This window comes from Scyliorhinus torazame, chromosome 14 (genome assembly GCF_047496885.1).
Source record: "Scyliorhinus torazame isolate Kashiwa2021f chromosome 14, sScyTor2.1, whole genome shotgun sequence".
In the NCBI taxonomy this organism is placed as follows: Eukaryota; Metazoa; Chordata; class Chondrichthyes; order Carcharhiniformes; family Scyliorhinidae; genus Scyliorhinus; species Scyliorhinus torazame.
The window spans coordinates 194,396,672-194,413,547 of NC_092720.1; the positions used below are offsets into that span (position 1 = coordinate 194,396,672).

General features: G+C 44.4%; 1 protein-coding gene across 1 annotated transcript in view; it reads right to left on the reverse strand.

Moving 5' to 3' along the window:
• LOC140390318 (uncharacterized) overlaps window positions 1-16,876 on the reverse strand; it is a 408,192-nt gene that overhangs the window by 21,532 nt on the left and 369,784 nt on the right. The window contains exons 80-81 of the mRNA XM_072475373.1: window positions 11,563-11,589; window positions 7,095-7,121 (exon numbers count right to left, since the gene is read on the reverse strand). Of these exons, the coding sequence (XP_072331474.1) occupies window positions 7,095-7,121; window positions 11,563-11,589 (54 nt within the window). The remainder of the gene's footprint in view (window positions 1-7,094; window positions 7,122-11,562; window positions 11,590-16,876) is intronic.

Here is a 16,876-nt window from a genome sequence, read left to right on the forward strand (position 1 = left end):
GCTGCGGACTCATTCTGCAGCCACCCTGGTGGGGTGCGGAAGAAACCTTCTCCAGGAGGAGGGCTCCATGTCGGCCAGGCTACCTATCGGGGGCCGGAGATCCGCGGGCGTCCGCGATCTGGGAGGGGGGTGGCTAGGTTTTCGGTGTTTGCATTTCACACGGGGCGGCTGATGCAGACCGCAGCCTTGCGCATGCGCGGCCACCGACCAGAAACGCAGAGCACCGTATCGGCAGGTGAAGCTGAGAAGAACTCTCCGGGGCCTTGCTGGCCCCCTTCAGGTAATTGAATCACTCCGTATTTTCTTCCAAACCCACGACCACTCCATGTAGATTGATTGATTTGTTTATTATCACGTGTTAACGTGGCACAATAAAAAGTATGATTCTGCGAGCAGTCTGGATATATTGTTCCATACATGAAAGAACATAGGACATACATCATTACACAATGAGAATATATAGATACAGGTATCGGGTGAAGCACACGGAGTGCACTACTGCTCTGGACAGAAGATGTGTGAAGAAATCAGTTCAGTCCATAAATGGATTGTTCAGGAGGTTGGTAACAGTGGGAAAGAAGCTGCTGGTGAACCTCTTTTTGCGTGCTCTCAGACTTTCATGTTACCTGCCAAATGGAAATATTTGAGGAGAAAATAATCCGGTGGGAGGGGATTGTGCTGCCAGCTTTCCTAAAAGAGCCGGACGTGTGGACAGAGGCAACAGATGAGAGACGATTCTGTGTGATGGACTGGGTTGTGTTCACGCCTGTCTGCAGATTATTACGGTCTTGGGCCGAGCATTTCCCATACAAGGGTGTGATGTCTCCAGATAGTATGCTTTCTATGGCGCATCTGTAAAATTTGGTAAGTCAATGTGGACATGCCGAATTTCCTTAGTTTCCTGAGGAAGTATAGATGCTGTTGTCCTTTCTTGGTCTTTGCGTCGACGTACGTGGACCAGGACAGATTATATGTAATGTGCACACCTAGAATTTGAAGCTGTCAAACTTCTCCACCTCGGCACCATTGGTGTGGATAGGGGTGTATACGAAATGTTGCTTCCTGAATTCAATTACCAGGTCCTAGAAGGACAGGAGGAGCGACAGGTGTCTGTAAACCCCATCACCTGGAGTTCCCCAAGTCACTGACCCCCCCCCCCCCCCCTGACAGGGAAATATATCGCCATTCATTTAATGTAGCTGGGGCAAATTCCTCCCTAAGAGCACAGTGGAAGCACCTACACAGTATGCACTGCAGCAGTTGACGAAGGGAACTCACCATCACCTTATGAACGGAAACAACGGATGTGCAAAAGTGCTGGCCTAACGAGCGAAGTCCATGGGCGGAATTCCCCGTTCCTGACACTACGTGGCGGCGCCAACGGGGATCCACCGGCGATTCACAACGGGAAAACCGCCGCGAATCACTCACCAATTTCGGTACGGGTGGGGGGGGGGGGGCTGGGAGGGGGATTTAGCAATGGCGCCACGTGCGACACCTGAGGATCACACGGAAAACAGGTCGAAGATTGCTGGGTCCCTGGCCAAGCATACGCAGGGCTGATGAACTGCACAGGTTGTGCCAGAAGCCATGGCACTGGCCATGCTTGAATCCTCACCAACCCACCCTGACCCTACAGCTCACCCCATGGCCACGCCCCTACGCTCCTCGCAGACCCAGCAGACCCACCACCCGGCAACTGGAGCAGAACGTGAACGGTTGTGACGGCGCTGCACAGGGTGCGCAGCCTGCATGCTATTTTCCCGAGCGCTGGGACCACATATGGCCCACGCCGTCTGGAAATCTGCCCATCGCGGGTGGAGAATTGCAGGTGGGCCGGCTGTTGACTGCGACTGCGCATGCGCGTGTCTCGATGATTCCAGTTTGGAGGGGGCGGAGCATCGTGAACCAGCAGCAGATGAGCCCCTGCCCAGAATCCGGTATCGGTAGCCATTCTCCACCCAATCACCGGTCCCGAATTCAGTGTTGTTCTTCTGAGAATTCCTCCTCATATCCCGGAAGTAAATTTTTAAACAAAAGTTTGTGTAATTTCCACAAATGTCCACACCCTCCGTGGGGACCCTGCGCATCAGTCCAAAAGACGAGTTTGTATCATGCGCCACTTTGCCAGACAGAATAGACGAGAATCTCTACCTCGTCCTGGCTCTCCCAGTGTACTGGATGCACGTGTTTAGATAATTCAACATACTTGGGGACAAATAAAGAGACGGTTGAAGTTAGTTATACCGTTCAGAAGAGGCTCTTCGGCCCATCGAGTGCGCAGCAACTGAACAATGTTAAATCTTCACGAATCCCACTCTCCTGCATATGTCTCAGAACCATAAATGTTACGACATGTAAAGTGCTCATCCACGTACTATTTAACGGTTGTGCTGTTTCTCACCGCAACTACCCTCCCAGACTGAATTTTCCAGAATCCCTCCAAGCTGCATGTGAAAGCTCTTTCTCTCAAGTCCGCTCGAAATCTCCTACCACTTCGCTTAACGTGATGCCCCTCTTTATTGGCCCTTTAACTAATGGAAATTGCTGTTTCTTATCCATCGAACCCCCGACCCTCGTATCATTGCATACTTCAATCAACTCTACCCCAAGTCCCCCACCCAATCCATCTATGCTCCACCCCACGCAAGATCCTACTGAATCTCCTCTGCGCCCTTTTCAGTGCAATTACTGACTTCCTGTAGTAATGCGATCATAAATGCAAGTCGTGCTCCAACTGAGGACTACTCGACGTATTTTAAAGATACAATATAACCTCGCCATTCTTATAATCTACGTCATGACTGATAAATGCAAGTCTCCCGTTTTCCCTTTCAAATAAAGAATTAAATTGTCCTGCCGCTTTCCGGGATCAGTGGACGACCACCATAAGATCCCCCTGTCCCTCTGGGATTCCTCGTGTCCTGACTTTTTCCAAGCGGCATCACCATGCAGTTTGCAGCATTAACTTCCATCTGTTCCAGATCTGCCCATCTGAACAACTGATCTATATTTTTCTGCAACCTAAGAAGTTATTCGTCACTATTGACCATCCTCACAATCTTCTTGTTTTCCGAAACTTACATATTTTCCAGCCCACATTTCCATGCATATCGTTGACATAGGTATATATCACGAACAATAAGAGAACTATCGCTGACCGCTGTGGAACGCGGCCGAAGCCCGCCTCCTGTCACACAAACAGCCATTTACAACCAGCCCCACTGCCTTCCACCACTAAGGCAGTTTGGGACCCAATTTGCCAAATTACATTGGATCACATGTGCTACTACCGCAATAATTAGCCTCCCATGTGGGACCTTGTCAAATACATTGCTAAAATCCATATACATTACATAAACTGCACCATCATGAGGATACCGGGTCTCCTCCTCCAAATATCCAATCACATTAGTTGGGCATGACCTCATTCTGATAAGCCACACTCACTATCCCCGATCAAACCACACATCTTCAAATGGATATTAATTGTCTCCTTCGGATTTTTTTTCAGTCATTTACCTACCACTGATGTGAGAGTCACTCGACTATAACTCTCTGGTATAACTGTGCAAAACGTTTTTAAAGGTAGAACCACATCTGCTGTTCACCAAACCTCTGGCACGGGCAAGGCAGCATGGTAGCATTGTGGTTAGTATAATTGCTTCACAGTTCCACGGTTCCAGGTTCGATTCCTGGCTTGGGTCACTGTCTGTGCGGAGTCTGCACGTTCTCCCCGTGTGTGTGTGGATTTCCTCCGGGTGCTCCGTTTTCCTCCCACCGTCCAAAGATGTGCAGGTTAGGTGGACTGGCCATGCTAAATTGCCCTTAGTGTCTAAAATTGCCCTTAGTGTTGGGTGGGGCTACTGGGTTATGGGGATAGGGTGGAGATGTGGGCTTGGGTAGGGTGCTCTTTGAAAGAGCCGGTGCAGACTCGATGGGCCGAATGGCCTCCTTCTGCACTGTAAATTCTATGAAACTATGAAACCTCACCTCTGGCCAGATACGATTTTAATAATCCGTTCAACGCCCATGTAATGACTTCCCTTTCCTTCCACAGTAGCCTAGGTTACCAGTCTTCCACTGTTGGGGATTTGTCCACTTTTAAGCCCGCCAAAATATCCAACATCTCCTCACTTCCTGTGCCAAATCTCTCAAGAACCTCACAGTCTCTTTATCTTGTCTCTGTACCTCTATCTGGGTTTTCCCCAGTGAAGATGGATGTGAAGAAAACGGTTAGCACCCGACTAAAACCCTCGGACTCCTTGCACAAATAGTCCACACGGACAAGAACTGGCAATACAATTACCCCGGTCAGTCTCTTCCCCTTATTATACGAATCAATATCTTGGATTCTCATCAATCTGAACTACCAGTGCTTTTTGATGACCCCTCTCTGCTCTTTCAATTGCTGTCTTAAGTTCCTTGCACTTTTCATATTCCACCATGGCTTCCGCTAACTAGTTCACTTTGTACCTGTTAACGTCTACCCTTTCGTTCTTATCCAATCCTAAGTATTCATTGACACCCACGGTTTTAGGAATTTTCTGCTCCTGCACTTCAGTCCAGAGATCATGTTGGGCCTATACTCTCTCCATTTCCTTTCTGAACGCACCTCGATGCTCTGTGCAGGTTTTCCAAAAGAAGCTGTTCACAATACATTTTGGCCCAATTGTGCGTATTCCAATAATTAATGCCTTCCCCCAATTAAAGAGCGTTTTTGAAGATCACCTTTCTGCCTTTTCATGGGAAACTTAAATCGTACTGTGTTGCAGTCTCTGTCACTACAATGCCTCCCACGTCCCGGCTTTGTTCCCCTGCGTTAGATTCGGCACTGTGCTGTTCTTTGTTGGGCATCGATGTATTGACAAATTAGCACTCCTGAATACACTTCAAGAAATCCACATCCTCTGCACCCTTTACACGATGGCAATCTGTCCAATTGATGTTGGAGAAGTTGAATTTCAGGTTAGAATTGTCGCATTATTATTTTACACACAGTGAATTATCTACTTATCTGATCCTCTGTTGCCCAATGACAATTTAGGGGTCTATAATGTACTCTCAGCAATGTAACTGACTGTTGCTTATTCCTACATTCTATCCTCAAGGTCTCACCTTAACTGACTCCGTAATTTAATAATGCGACACCGCTGCCATATCTCGCAGAAGATCCAAGACTCTGGAATATTCAATTGAAAGTCGTGGACCACCTTCAACCACGTTTCTATGATGGAAATAATATCACAATTCCACGTGTCAGACCACGCCATTAACTAAACCATCTTACACAAAATACTTCTTGCCTTGAAGTCGAGGCCATCCAGTCTCGCCTTCCTTCCTTTGAACTCAACATGGCTAAACTTCTTCTGTCCAGGTTGTTTTACTATAGTGTGCTGTGTCCCTATTGTACCAATGGTCTATGTCCCGTCCCCCGACTGAACGAATTAAAACTGATCCCTGGAGCAGTGGTAAACAGGCCCGCAGGGATGTTGCTTCCACTTTGATTCATCCGCAGACCGTCCCACTTGCACATTTCCGACCTACCTCAGAAACGGTCCGTAGCTCCTGCACCAACTCTTGACGACGCGCCCTTCTACACTGTTCTCCTATTTCGGTACTGGCTAGCCCGTGGCACGGGGAGTAATCCAGAGGTTACACAATTTGAGCTCCTGCTTTTTACTCTGCTGGCTAGCTCCCTGAATTCTTGGTTAAATTGCTAATCCTTCATTCGAAGAATATCGGTGGTACAAACGTGTACCCGATCTGTGACTTATCATCCTCCCCTTTAGGATGTTCTTCAGCTGCTCAGTTTCATCGCAGACCCTGCTCCCCTGGGAGGCAAGACATCATCCTGGGGTCATGTCTCCTGCATTACAAATACCTGTCTGTTCCTTTTCTAATGAATCCCCTGATACTATCGCTCTTCCTCCCGTCTCCGTCCTCTCCTCCACACTCAAGCTACTTATGCAGCCAGAAAAATGGGTTCGACTGAACTAGCTTGAAGGATCAGAACCCTCTTCAACTTCCCAAATTCTAAAGCGATATGAGAGCTTGACACCAGGGAACCCGGCCACTACCTATCTGTATCTTTTGGAGTGTCCCTTGGTCACTGTTTTTTTCTGCAGTCCCTTAGCTCAGGTGTTACCGCTTTCTAATCGTTCTTTGCATGCAAGTTGCAGCCTCGTCTATATACCACAGTGAGTCCTGCTGCTGCCGGAGGTCGGAAACCTGGAGCTCAAGTTTCTACAGTTAGGAGCATTTTTGCCCATGTGGTCATCTAGGATGCCGCTATGATCCACGTTTTCCCAGATATGGCACATCAGAAATTCCACGTGGCTGACCTCTACTGTTTTAATTTTAAATGCCCTTCGTCTTACTTGCTATCTTTTCAAATTACTTCGTTTTAAGAGTCTTGCCTTCACTTAGTCTCCATGTCTAATTCTACTTCAGCCATTTATTTTTGCACTGCTCATTATAGTTACTTGTCCCTGCATTATGTTGGCTCTGACTTTTCCGTCTCCCTGGTGCTCCTCAGTTATTTACTTCAACTCGAACTGATTGCAGGGCAGCACTTCCAGGCTCATTGTGTCCTGAAACGGCTCTGAGCCCTGGCAACATCCTAATAGCAGAAATGAGCAGTAGTACAGACGACCAGTGCCCGAAGAACTAGGCATGCCTCTAGCTAAACTGTTCCAGTAGCGACAGATCAATGGGAAAAAAGAATAACCACGCAGAAGCAAATAACCACCCGAGTTTTCCATTATCGAGCATGAGCAAAGAAAAATAAATGTTTGCGTGCTGTGCTACAATGCTACGCTTACGCTGTCTTAACGTGTTAGCCGACTTAATATATGTGCTTCGCCAGCACCATTCTGTTCCTCATATAAGTTCAGTCTTTGCCCTAGTATGGTGCAAACAATGGACATGGGAGTTACTGGCAAGCCCAGACTCTATCACAAATATTTACTTCCCAAGAAGGTAGTGAACAGCAGCCTTCTCGAACTCGTGAAATCCGTGCGGTGCAGCTCGAAACATGGTGCTGTATTGAATTGTTTTCTATATGATAATCTGCAATGTGTGATGTTACTTACTTAGTTTTCCATGAAGCTTTTCAAGTTCTGGAAATGTCAGACATAACGTTATGAATAAGAAGGCAAACGTGCATAGGAGGATACGATGGCATCACACAAGATGCCGGAGTAGATTGTCTGGTCCACGAGCCCTTATTTGTCTCCGGCGTGTCGTTCGATGGAGGTGGTATCCTTTGCTCCCGTCGATTGTCGCAATTCACTTTTTCCGCTCGGGTCGTGGGGTGACCTCCATGAGGCACTCCATTAGCAAGCGACGGGAAGATTGAATCCCACCACCAACGGACGACCCGCCGCAGACAGAGAGCTGGGGCATCGCAGAATAGAGCACAAGATAAAAGTTATGCACATTCATAAAACAGCATAATTGCACTATTTCAAGGGACCTTCAGAAGATAAACATCATTGTCAAAAGCTTTCTTTCTGCGTACACGACTCAATTGAAACTGAAGAACAAATGTGAGTTCCTGCACAAGATGTTGCCTATTATTTCGCGAGTTATCATCTCATATCTCTTATAATTTAAGCGGAGGAAGTGAAATGAACTGAGCAGTGATAGGGAACTTTCTGGTTTTGGGGACAGTTATTGTTCCCGGCAGCAGCCTCACGTGGATAACGTGCAAATAAATATTCCCAATATTTATTTTCCTGCCACGTGCGATGGTTAAATATATCTCCTCGTTCCTGATGATGAATCATTTGTAATTGCATGCAGTTATCTGGTATAAGTGGAACCAATAAAATATGAAGAAGCAGAAATGCATTTCTGCTGTTAGAACATTCAAGAGTTTGGGTCGGCACTGACACGTTGAACCAAAAGATATCTATGGAATGTTCGGAAAAGCCACTTACAATGGACTCATGCAGGTTTCGGACGTTAATGTCTGGTTTATATGATAGTGTCAGACCTATGGGTTTTGCTTGACGAGACACTGCCGATATTTCCTGGGACAGGCACAACTGTTTTTATATTGTCATTTTCAATTCAATAGGGCAGCACAGCAATTTCAAATGCGAAGCAAATTGGGACCTGAATGAGAATTCAACGGCAATGTTGTTCGAACGGATTACATCAAAGCAGAGATATTTCTAACACAAAATATTTTAGCAAGAACAGTTGTGAATAAGATACATTATACAGCGGCACAGTACAGATAAATGGTTTAGATTTAATCTACACTAAATTGACACAGTACAAAGTTCCAATGGTTGTGAAATATATGTTTCAGGGTAAACGATAGTTCGAAAAAAGTAAATATCAAAAATGAAATAGGAGATGGAGTAGTCAGTTTAATATATGACTGTGTAATTGTAGAGTTAGAAAATATATATGGCATCGCTTCACTGTACTTTGACGAAGATCGAGAGTCAGATCCAAGCCAAGACGAGGTGGAATGTTTTTTTCTTGTCAGGTTGGATGTTGTATGTCTTTATTGTGGAGACCATAAATAACCTCAGTTTGAATTTGAATTGTGTTTTGAAGCAAGTAATGAGTTGGAGTTAGGGGTTGCCCTTTCCCCTCAGTGCATCCGTTTTGCAACGTTAAGGATGGGAACGAAAAGTAAAATACCTTGGTTCAGAAAATGGGAAAATAATTTCAGTATAATGTGCAATGGTGCTTGCATTAGTTTATGATGATCGGCGCCGAGTAGTTAGAGTGTTGAGAATAGCACTATATAAGATATAGAATCTTGCCACAAAAACAATGAAATCATTCTGGGAGGAGTAAATCTTCTGCTGGAAAAACTCAATTTGGTAAAAATATGGTGGATTATTATATTGTGCAATAGATTCCCGACAGTTTTCTGCCAAGCAACTGAACTAAATTTACATTATTATAGAATTTACAGGACAGAAGGAGGCCATTCGGCCCATCGAGCCTGCACCGGCTCTTGGATAGAGCACCCTACCCAAGGTCAACACCTCCAACCGATCCCCACAACCCAGTGACCCCACCCAACACTAAGGGCAATTTTGGACACTAAGGGCAATTTATCATGGCCAATCCACCTAACCTGTACATCTTTGGATTGTGGGAGGAAACCGGAGCACCCGGAGGAAACCCACGCACGCACGGGGAAGATGTGCAGACTCCGCACAGACAGTGACCCAAGCTGGAATCGAACCTGGGACCCTGGAGCTGTGAAGCAATTGTGGTATCCACAATGCTACCGTGCGGCCTTATTATGCTACTTTATTGATCTTCTGCAATGCCATTTACATTTTTGCAGTGGAAAAGAATGTCCTCTGAGTTCATGCGCCGACAACTACGCAGATATCATCCATATTAAGCTTTGAAACGACACGCCGCAGTCACAATAAATACTTAGAAATTCAAATTCCTGTCACTTTTATAAGAATGAGCGGAGGTAATAAATAAGGTTGATTTGCTTGAAAGACGAAAATGTAAGATGCTACACAAACAGTGTTCAATGTTTAAATAAAGTGTGAACAAATGTTTATCAGCAATACATTGCATCGAACTCAAAATATGATTGAAAAATCTCAGCTAACTTGATATATATGGAATAATTGACATATTAGATCAAGAGCGGAGAAAACTTAGAAAACTAGGCGGAACTCAACAGACGTGGTTGCCTTAAATTTCCAAAATTCATTTCGCACGTTGCTCCAGAAATCTGATGTGCAATTGTAGGTGTCGTGGTTTGAAGGAAACATATTGGAGGACTGATCGAAATGTGGTAAAGACAGAGTATGGACATTAGGAAATTTAAATTGTCAGTCTGTAAGAAGTGGAGTAGTTCAATAATCAGTGTTGTGGTCTCTACATTTATTACGACAGCTAAGTAGACCTAGATTAATGTATATAAGTTTTATCATCAATTCATAGTTTCTTGCGGATCCAGGTCGGTAAGAGGGTAAAAAGGATTCAAACATGAATGAATGTGCAATAAGATAGCATATTGTGTGCAACGTATTGACGCTCAAATTAATTCACTTTATTTCCTTGAAGAACAGGAAAATATTTTTACTTTGTGTGAATCTTGAATATAGTGCACTGAGTATGGGCTCTAATGGGAAACATGTAAGTAATTCAAATAACATCCTTAGATCAGGTCAGGATCCCTCACCTGTTGCTTATTTCGGAGTGCTTTGTTTTGTAGCGATATGAAATATCCATACATCACACTGTGCGTGTATTTTTGAATTTCAAAGACCAGCACATTTCTCCCTTATGATATGATAAGCTTTGGATGACAATGCTCACTTAACTATTAACTCCGCGAAACAAAGGCGCATTTTCCGAACTCCATAGACCCATAGACAATTTGCAGTTCAGAAGGGGTTAACCCGAGGACAACCCAAGTTACCTTTCTACTCCTCCCTCCTGAACCCAGTCCACAGCCCTGTATCTTCCAGCACTTAAAGTGCAGATAGAGGTACACTTTCAAAGAGTTTTGAGACTCTGCCTCCACCATCAACTCCAGCAACGAGTTCCAGGCACCCAGTACACCCTGCGTAAAAAGGTCCTACTCATGTCCCCTCGACATATTCTGTTGCTTATCCTGAATCCATGTCTCCCGTTCTAGAATTCTCTTGAAGTCAGTAATTTGATTCTGTACACTCTATCCATTTTCCTGTCATAATAGAGTACACTTCCAGCAAGTCACTCGTCAGTCTTCTTTGTTCAAATGAAAATTAACCCAAACTATCCAATATATGTTCGTAGCCACACTTCTCTAGCTCTTGCAACATTCTTGTAAACCCCCTCTACCCTCTCTCTCTCTCTCGAGTAATTCCCGTAACGTACTGAACCGAGTTCCACACAATACTCCAGCTGTAGCCTCACCAGTGTTCTATACAATTCCAACATTAAATCCTAAACTTTAATACTCTATTCCAATATCAATGAAGGAGAACGTCCCATATGCGTACTTCACAACATTACTTACTTTTACTGCTCTATTAATGGGCCAGTGTACTAATACAGCAAGATCACTCACTTCATTGAGCCCTCTTATTGTATTCCCATGTATTATATCATCCCTATAACTGTCTAACCTCCTTAAACACATGACCTCATGGATAAAATCCATCTTCCACTTCATGTCCTAGTACAGCAATCTCCTGCCTCAATTGCCCAAGCCTCTCCTGATGAATTCACGTACAGCTCAAACACGTGCTTACTTTACATACCTTTTACCATTCCGCAAATCATGTTATTTGCATATGACGTCTTTATTCTGACCCACAAAGGTCTCTAAGTCATTTAGATTTTTTTGCATTAACCTAAACACTATTTCCTGGCTGTATAGCAATTTATACTATAGCTACTGGCTAGGAATGTCGGAGAATGTTTCCCACATGATTCCCAAACCTACATCATCACGCATTGCTTTATCTTAATTTTCAATTAGAAATTGCATTCTGTTGTTTCACATGGTATTCCATTGTCTTTTAGAATCAATAATATAGAAATAAAATGCAAATAAACAGTTTACTAAGTTACCCAAGTCCTTCAAACGGAGCAGTGCCCCTGCAAATCAAAACATTACATGTAATTGAGGTGTCAGAACATCCATATCAGCAAACACTGCGACAACAAGACCAGAATTTTTATATATTAGTACGATATACGCTCAACCTTCTATTCATACCCAGAGAATTTTCCAGCATTGTATATTGGCAAAACACATACAGAAAACAGAAAGTTGAGAATAAGTATTGAATGCTACCAGCACTTGGTTGAGGCATCGAAATGCAAATATAACTTTCAAGTTACATTTTCATTCAAACATACTGATGTGTATCACTCAATGGAAAACCCCTTAATTTCGTCTGCATAGTCTCTTTGTCTTAAGACAGTCCTGCAAGTTGCACCATTTGGGTCCAGAGACAGATGAACAATAACTTCAACAGTTGAATCATTCGGTTTATTTCGTAGACGCTGTGGCAAATTACAGAATTGCACAACATTTACAGTGCAAAGAGGGTCTATTCGTCACGCAGAGTCTGCAGTAGCTCTCTGAAAGACAATCATACTTCACCGAACTCACCTGGCATATTCCTGTAAGATTGCACGTTTCGTATTTTGACAGAACATTCCAATTCACTTTTGAATACATTGATCGGACCTGCCTCCTTGTAATTTTGTTGAAGACACCAACCGGCATTCGAGAGATTTTCTTTACCCTCTAATTATTTTGAATCTATATCCTTAGGTTTTTGATGTCCTGTGCAGTGCAAACTCTTTACATTGTTTAAAACTCTCCAGGTCTTGAATACATCCTTCAAGTCTTCCATCAGACTTATTTTTCTCCAAGGAAAATTGTTCAACTGCTCCGACTGCTACGATCTATCCCCACAGCTATAGTTATTAATCCCTTTATTCATTCTCAACATATCCTGTCAACTTTACTGCGTTTTGTTCGGAGACACCAACGTATTCTGATCCTGCACCTACACCAGCGATTCTACTTCTACTGTACTGCTCGTCAGTATTTGTCCAGCCAAAATGAAGCACCGCACACTTTTCTCCATGTATTTGAATCCACTAACATGTTTATGCCCATTTGATGTTGAAGACTATCCTCAACACTGCTAACAACTTTTTTAAGATTTGCAAATTTTGAACACAAGCACTGAACACCACAATCTAGCTCATTAATATATATTGGGACCCTTGCGGATCCCTATCAAATTTTTCCTCCAATCTGAAGAAAAACAAAATGAGCAATTAGTCGTTCTTCCTTTTTTTCGTGCCGCTGCGCAGGGGAATCAAACTCTTATAATGCAGAAGGAGGCAAATTGGCCCATCGAAAAATGACCCCCCCCCTCAATATCCCAGTAATACCATCTAATCTGCACATTAACAACAATATTTAGCAAGGCTAATCAACCTAACATGCACATCTTTGGACTGTGGGAGGAAACCGGAACATCCGGAGTAAACCTATGCAGCAACGGAGATAATGTGCAAACTCTACACAGCCAATCCCCAAAGGCCAGAGTGTGCTATCCACACTGCTTTCGTGCCACACCCTCCAAAGTTGGCAAATTCAAGGTGACCAAAGGCTGATTTCCTCTTTGAGAGGGAGGGGAGGAGGTTGGTGCGGGCTAGTGCTGACTAATCTGAGGTCATCAAACCACATGCGAGGGGGGAGGTTGGGAAGGTGGGGCTTTCATGAATACGCTCATCTAGTCCGGGAATTGAAAACACGCTGTTGGCTTCGTTCTGCATCACGAACCATCTATCCAGATAACTGAGCTAAACTAGCCCCATCTCAGCCTACTTATTATTTAATGGCATTCATCACGTGTTATTCCATGAGCTATAAGTTGCTCGTATGACATTCGTATGCCAATATGTGGAATGCCATTTTTAAATGTATATACACCACACCAAAATATCTCGAAAATGTCAGTTAAACATTTTTCTCCGGATGTAGCCATGGTGGATCTCTTCAATTATCCTGCACTTGCCTAACTTACTATTAACGATGGTCATGACAAAATATTCCAAACGTCTCCTTCCAACTGAGTCGAAGTGACTTGTCTGTCGTTGCGACTTTTATCGTTGAATGACTTTTTGAGCAATGGTGTAACAATGGCTATTATCCAGTCCTTGGAACTATGAATACTGTGCAATGAAGTCTTGAAGATTATCGTTAAGTGCCAGTGCATTTTCCACTCTCACTTACCTCATTACACTTGGGTGCATTTCATATGGTCCTGGTAACGTGGCACTGTTAATTTAAGCACGCCTTTTTGAGCCCTCATACGTCTCCACTGTAAACAGTTCCACTGTACTAGTTATCTTCTCTCTGACATCTCCCTGACAATACGAGCCTTCCTTTGTAAATTCCTCGGCTATTCTTCCTGCTTCCACGTGCAAGTTCTAGTTTGTCCCCAGTTGGACGTTCTGTTAATCTATCCAATTATTATCTATATGCATATAGGGGACTTTGATATTCGCTTTCACTTTAGCTTCATTTGCCTTTCAGCCTCTTTGATTGCTTTTGATATGAATTTTTAAGTTCAGTTCCGTCAGCACTGTGTGTGCTAGTTGGTTAGACGAGACTAATTTGGAATTGGGTGAAAAATATAGAGTTAAAGTGTTGAGTGATAAGGGGGAAAGTAGCAATAAAACTTATCTTCAGGCATTTTACTCGGTAATCAAAAGCTGATCTTTTGCGTAGTTGCATTCCTGAAACAGGAGTCAGCTGAGTTACACTCAACTGCAGCTAGTAAATTGTGCAACTGGTCTAATCCAGTTTCCAGAGCAGGTGGAAACATGGAGGTATGTGAAACTGGGAGAAGGGTGGAATGAAACATCGGGAACAGAGTTGAGCGGAGACTTTTGAATAGATGCCTGGGATGGATAGCGGTTTCTTTGATTTACTGCCTGAGTGTTCCGACTGGTGGTAAAAAGAATAAAATTGACATTAGAGGATGTCGGTGATCTGATTGGCTAATGAGGAGTCTGTGCAAATTTGAAAAAACAAAATTAAGTTTTACATTTCGCATTTTACATTTCTAAAAGAAATCTAGTGCTAGGCTGACAATATTATAAGCATTTATTTTAAAATTATTTTTATGTAGTGCTAGAAGTGGCAGTGAGAGCGGTAAAATGCTTCATTTGTGAGATATGGGAGGTCTGTGATGTTTCCAGCAGTCCGAATAACTACATCCGAAGAAAGTGCACTGAATTGCAACTCCTCGCAGACCGCATGGATTCGTTGGAGCAGCAGTGTGATACATTTAGCTGCATGCAGGCCGCAGACAGCGCCATGGACAGGACTTTTTGAGACGTGGTTACCCCCAAGGTACAGGAAGATAGGATGGATGACCGCAACAAAGGGCCGGCAGTCAGTGCATGAATCACCTGTGGCTGCCCCCTCTCTAACTATTATACCATTTTGGATACTTTTGGCGGCGTGGGTTGGCCTATCATGGGAAAACAGCAGCAGCAGCTTGAACCATAGCGCCACGGCTGGCGCTGCTGTGAAGCAGGAAGTGAAAAAGTGCAATAGATTGAGGGGACCCTGTGGTCAGGGACACAGATAGACGCTTCTGTGGATGTCAAATAGACTCCAGGATGTAATGTTGCCTCCCTGGTGCCATGGTCCAGTAGGTCTTTGAACGGGAAGGGGACATTCTCAAGAGGTAGGATGAATAGTTAGAGATCGTGATGCGTATTGGTACTCATGTCATAGGCAGGAAGAGTGGCGCGGTCGTGCAACAGGAATTCAGGGAGTTTGGTAGAAAGTTAAAAAACAAGAACTCTACGATTGGAGTTGTGGGAATGACTCCTTGTGCAACGTACCAGTGATGCAACAAATAGGAAGATAGTACAGTTAAACACATGGCAACACAGTTGGTGTGGAAAGAAGGGTTTCCAAAACTGGAAGAGCATCAATATATTGGCCGCGAGCTTCGCTGTTGTCGCATGGGAAGTTCAAACAGTCTGCTGGAGTGGGGGGGGGGGGGGGGGGGCGGGGGGGGGGGTGGTGGGCGGGAGGGGACCACCGCAATGCATTAGAAGGTGAAATAACTGAGGGCAAATTAGGGAAAAGTGGCAGTAAGACGCAAAGGAAGAGCAGCAGCAATGTTGCAAAACACAGTGGAACTGGTGGTCTGAAGTGCAGTTCATGCGCGAAGTCTAAGGGGCACAGTCGCACAGTAGTAAGTACTGTTGTTTCACAGCTCCAGGGTCCCAGGTGCGATTCCCAGCTTGGGTCACTGTCTGTGCGGAGTTTGCTCAGTCTCCTCGTGTCTGCGTGGATTTCCTCCGGGTTCTCCGGTTTCCTCCCACAGTCCAAACAGGTGCAGGTTAGGTGGATTTGCCATGCTAAATTGCCCTTAGTGTCAAACAAGGGTAGGTTAGGTTAGATGGGGTTACGTGGTTACCGGAATGGGTTGGAGGAGTGGGCGTATGTAGGGTGCTCTTTCCAAGTGCCAGTGCAGACTCAATGGGCCGAAATTCCTCCTTCTGCACTGTAAATTCTACGATTCTATGATAACAGGTAAGGCGGCTGAATTTAGAGTTTCGATTAGTACTTTGAAAGATGATGTTGATATTCCGGGAACGTAGTTCGGAGACAGTATTGACAGCTAAATATTCCAGGATTTTGATGTGTCAGGCGGGGTGCAGGGCGATGTAAAAGCGGTGGGGGAGTTGCACGCCTGGTTAAGAAGAATATCACAGTTGTACTGCGGAAGGACAACTTAGAGGGCTCATGCAGCGAGCCAATAGGGGTAGAACTCAGGTATAGGGAGGGTGCAGTAACAATGTTGGGGTTTAATACGGGCCTCCAAACAGCCAGGGGGGGGGATAGAAGAGCAGATATGCAGGCAGATTTTAGACACGTAGAAAAGCAACAGGATTGTTGTGGAGGTGGATTTAACTTCCCCTATATTGGCTGGGATTCACTTAGTGCTAGGAGTTTAGCTGGTGCAGAGTTTGTAAGGAACATCGAGGAGGGCGTCTTGAAACATTATGTACATAGTCCAACTGGGGAAGGGGCTGGATCTTGTATTGGGGAATGAGCAGAGCCAGGTGGTCGAAGTTTCAGTCGGGGAGCAGTTCGGGAACAGTCAGCATAATTTCGTAAATGTTCAGGTTACTGTTGGATCAAGAGAAGATGAGTCCTCTGGGGAAGTTGCTAAATTGCGTGAAGGCTAATTATATAAATATTCGGCAAAAACTGAAGAATTAAGATTGGTGGCGGATGTTTGAGGGTAAATCAACATCTGGCATTTGGTAATTCAGGAACGGCATGTTTCTGTGAGGAAGTTGGAGAAATTTGGCAAGTTTTGGGAAC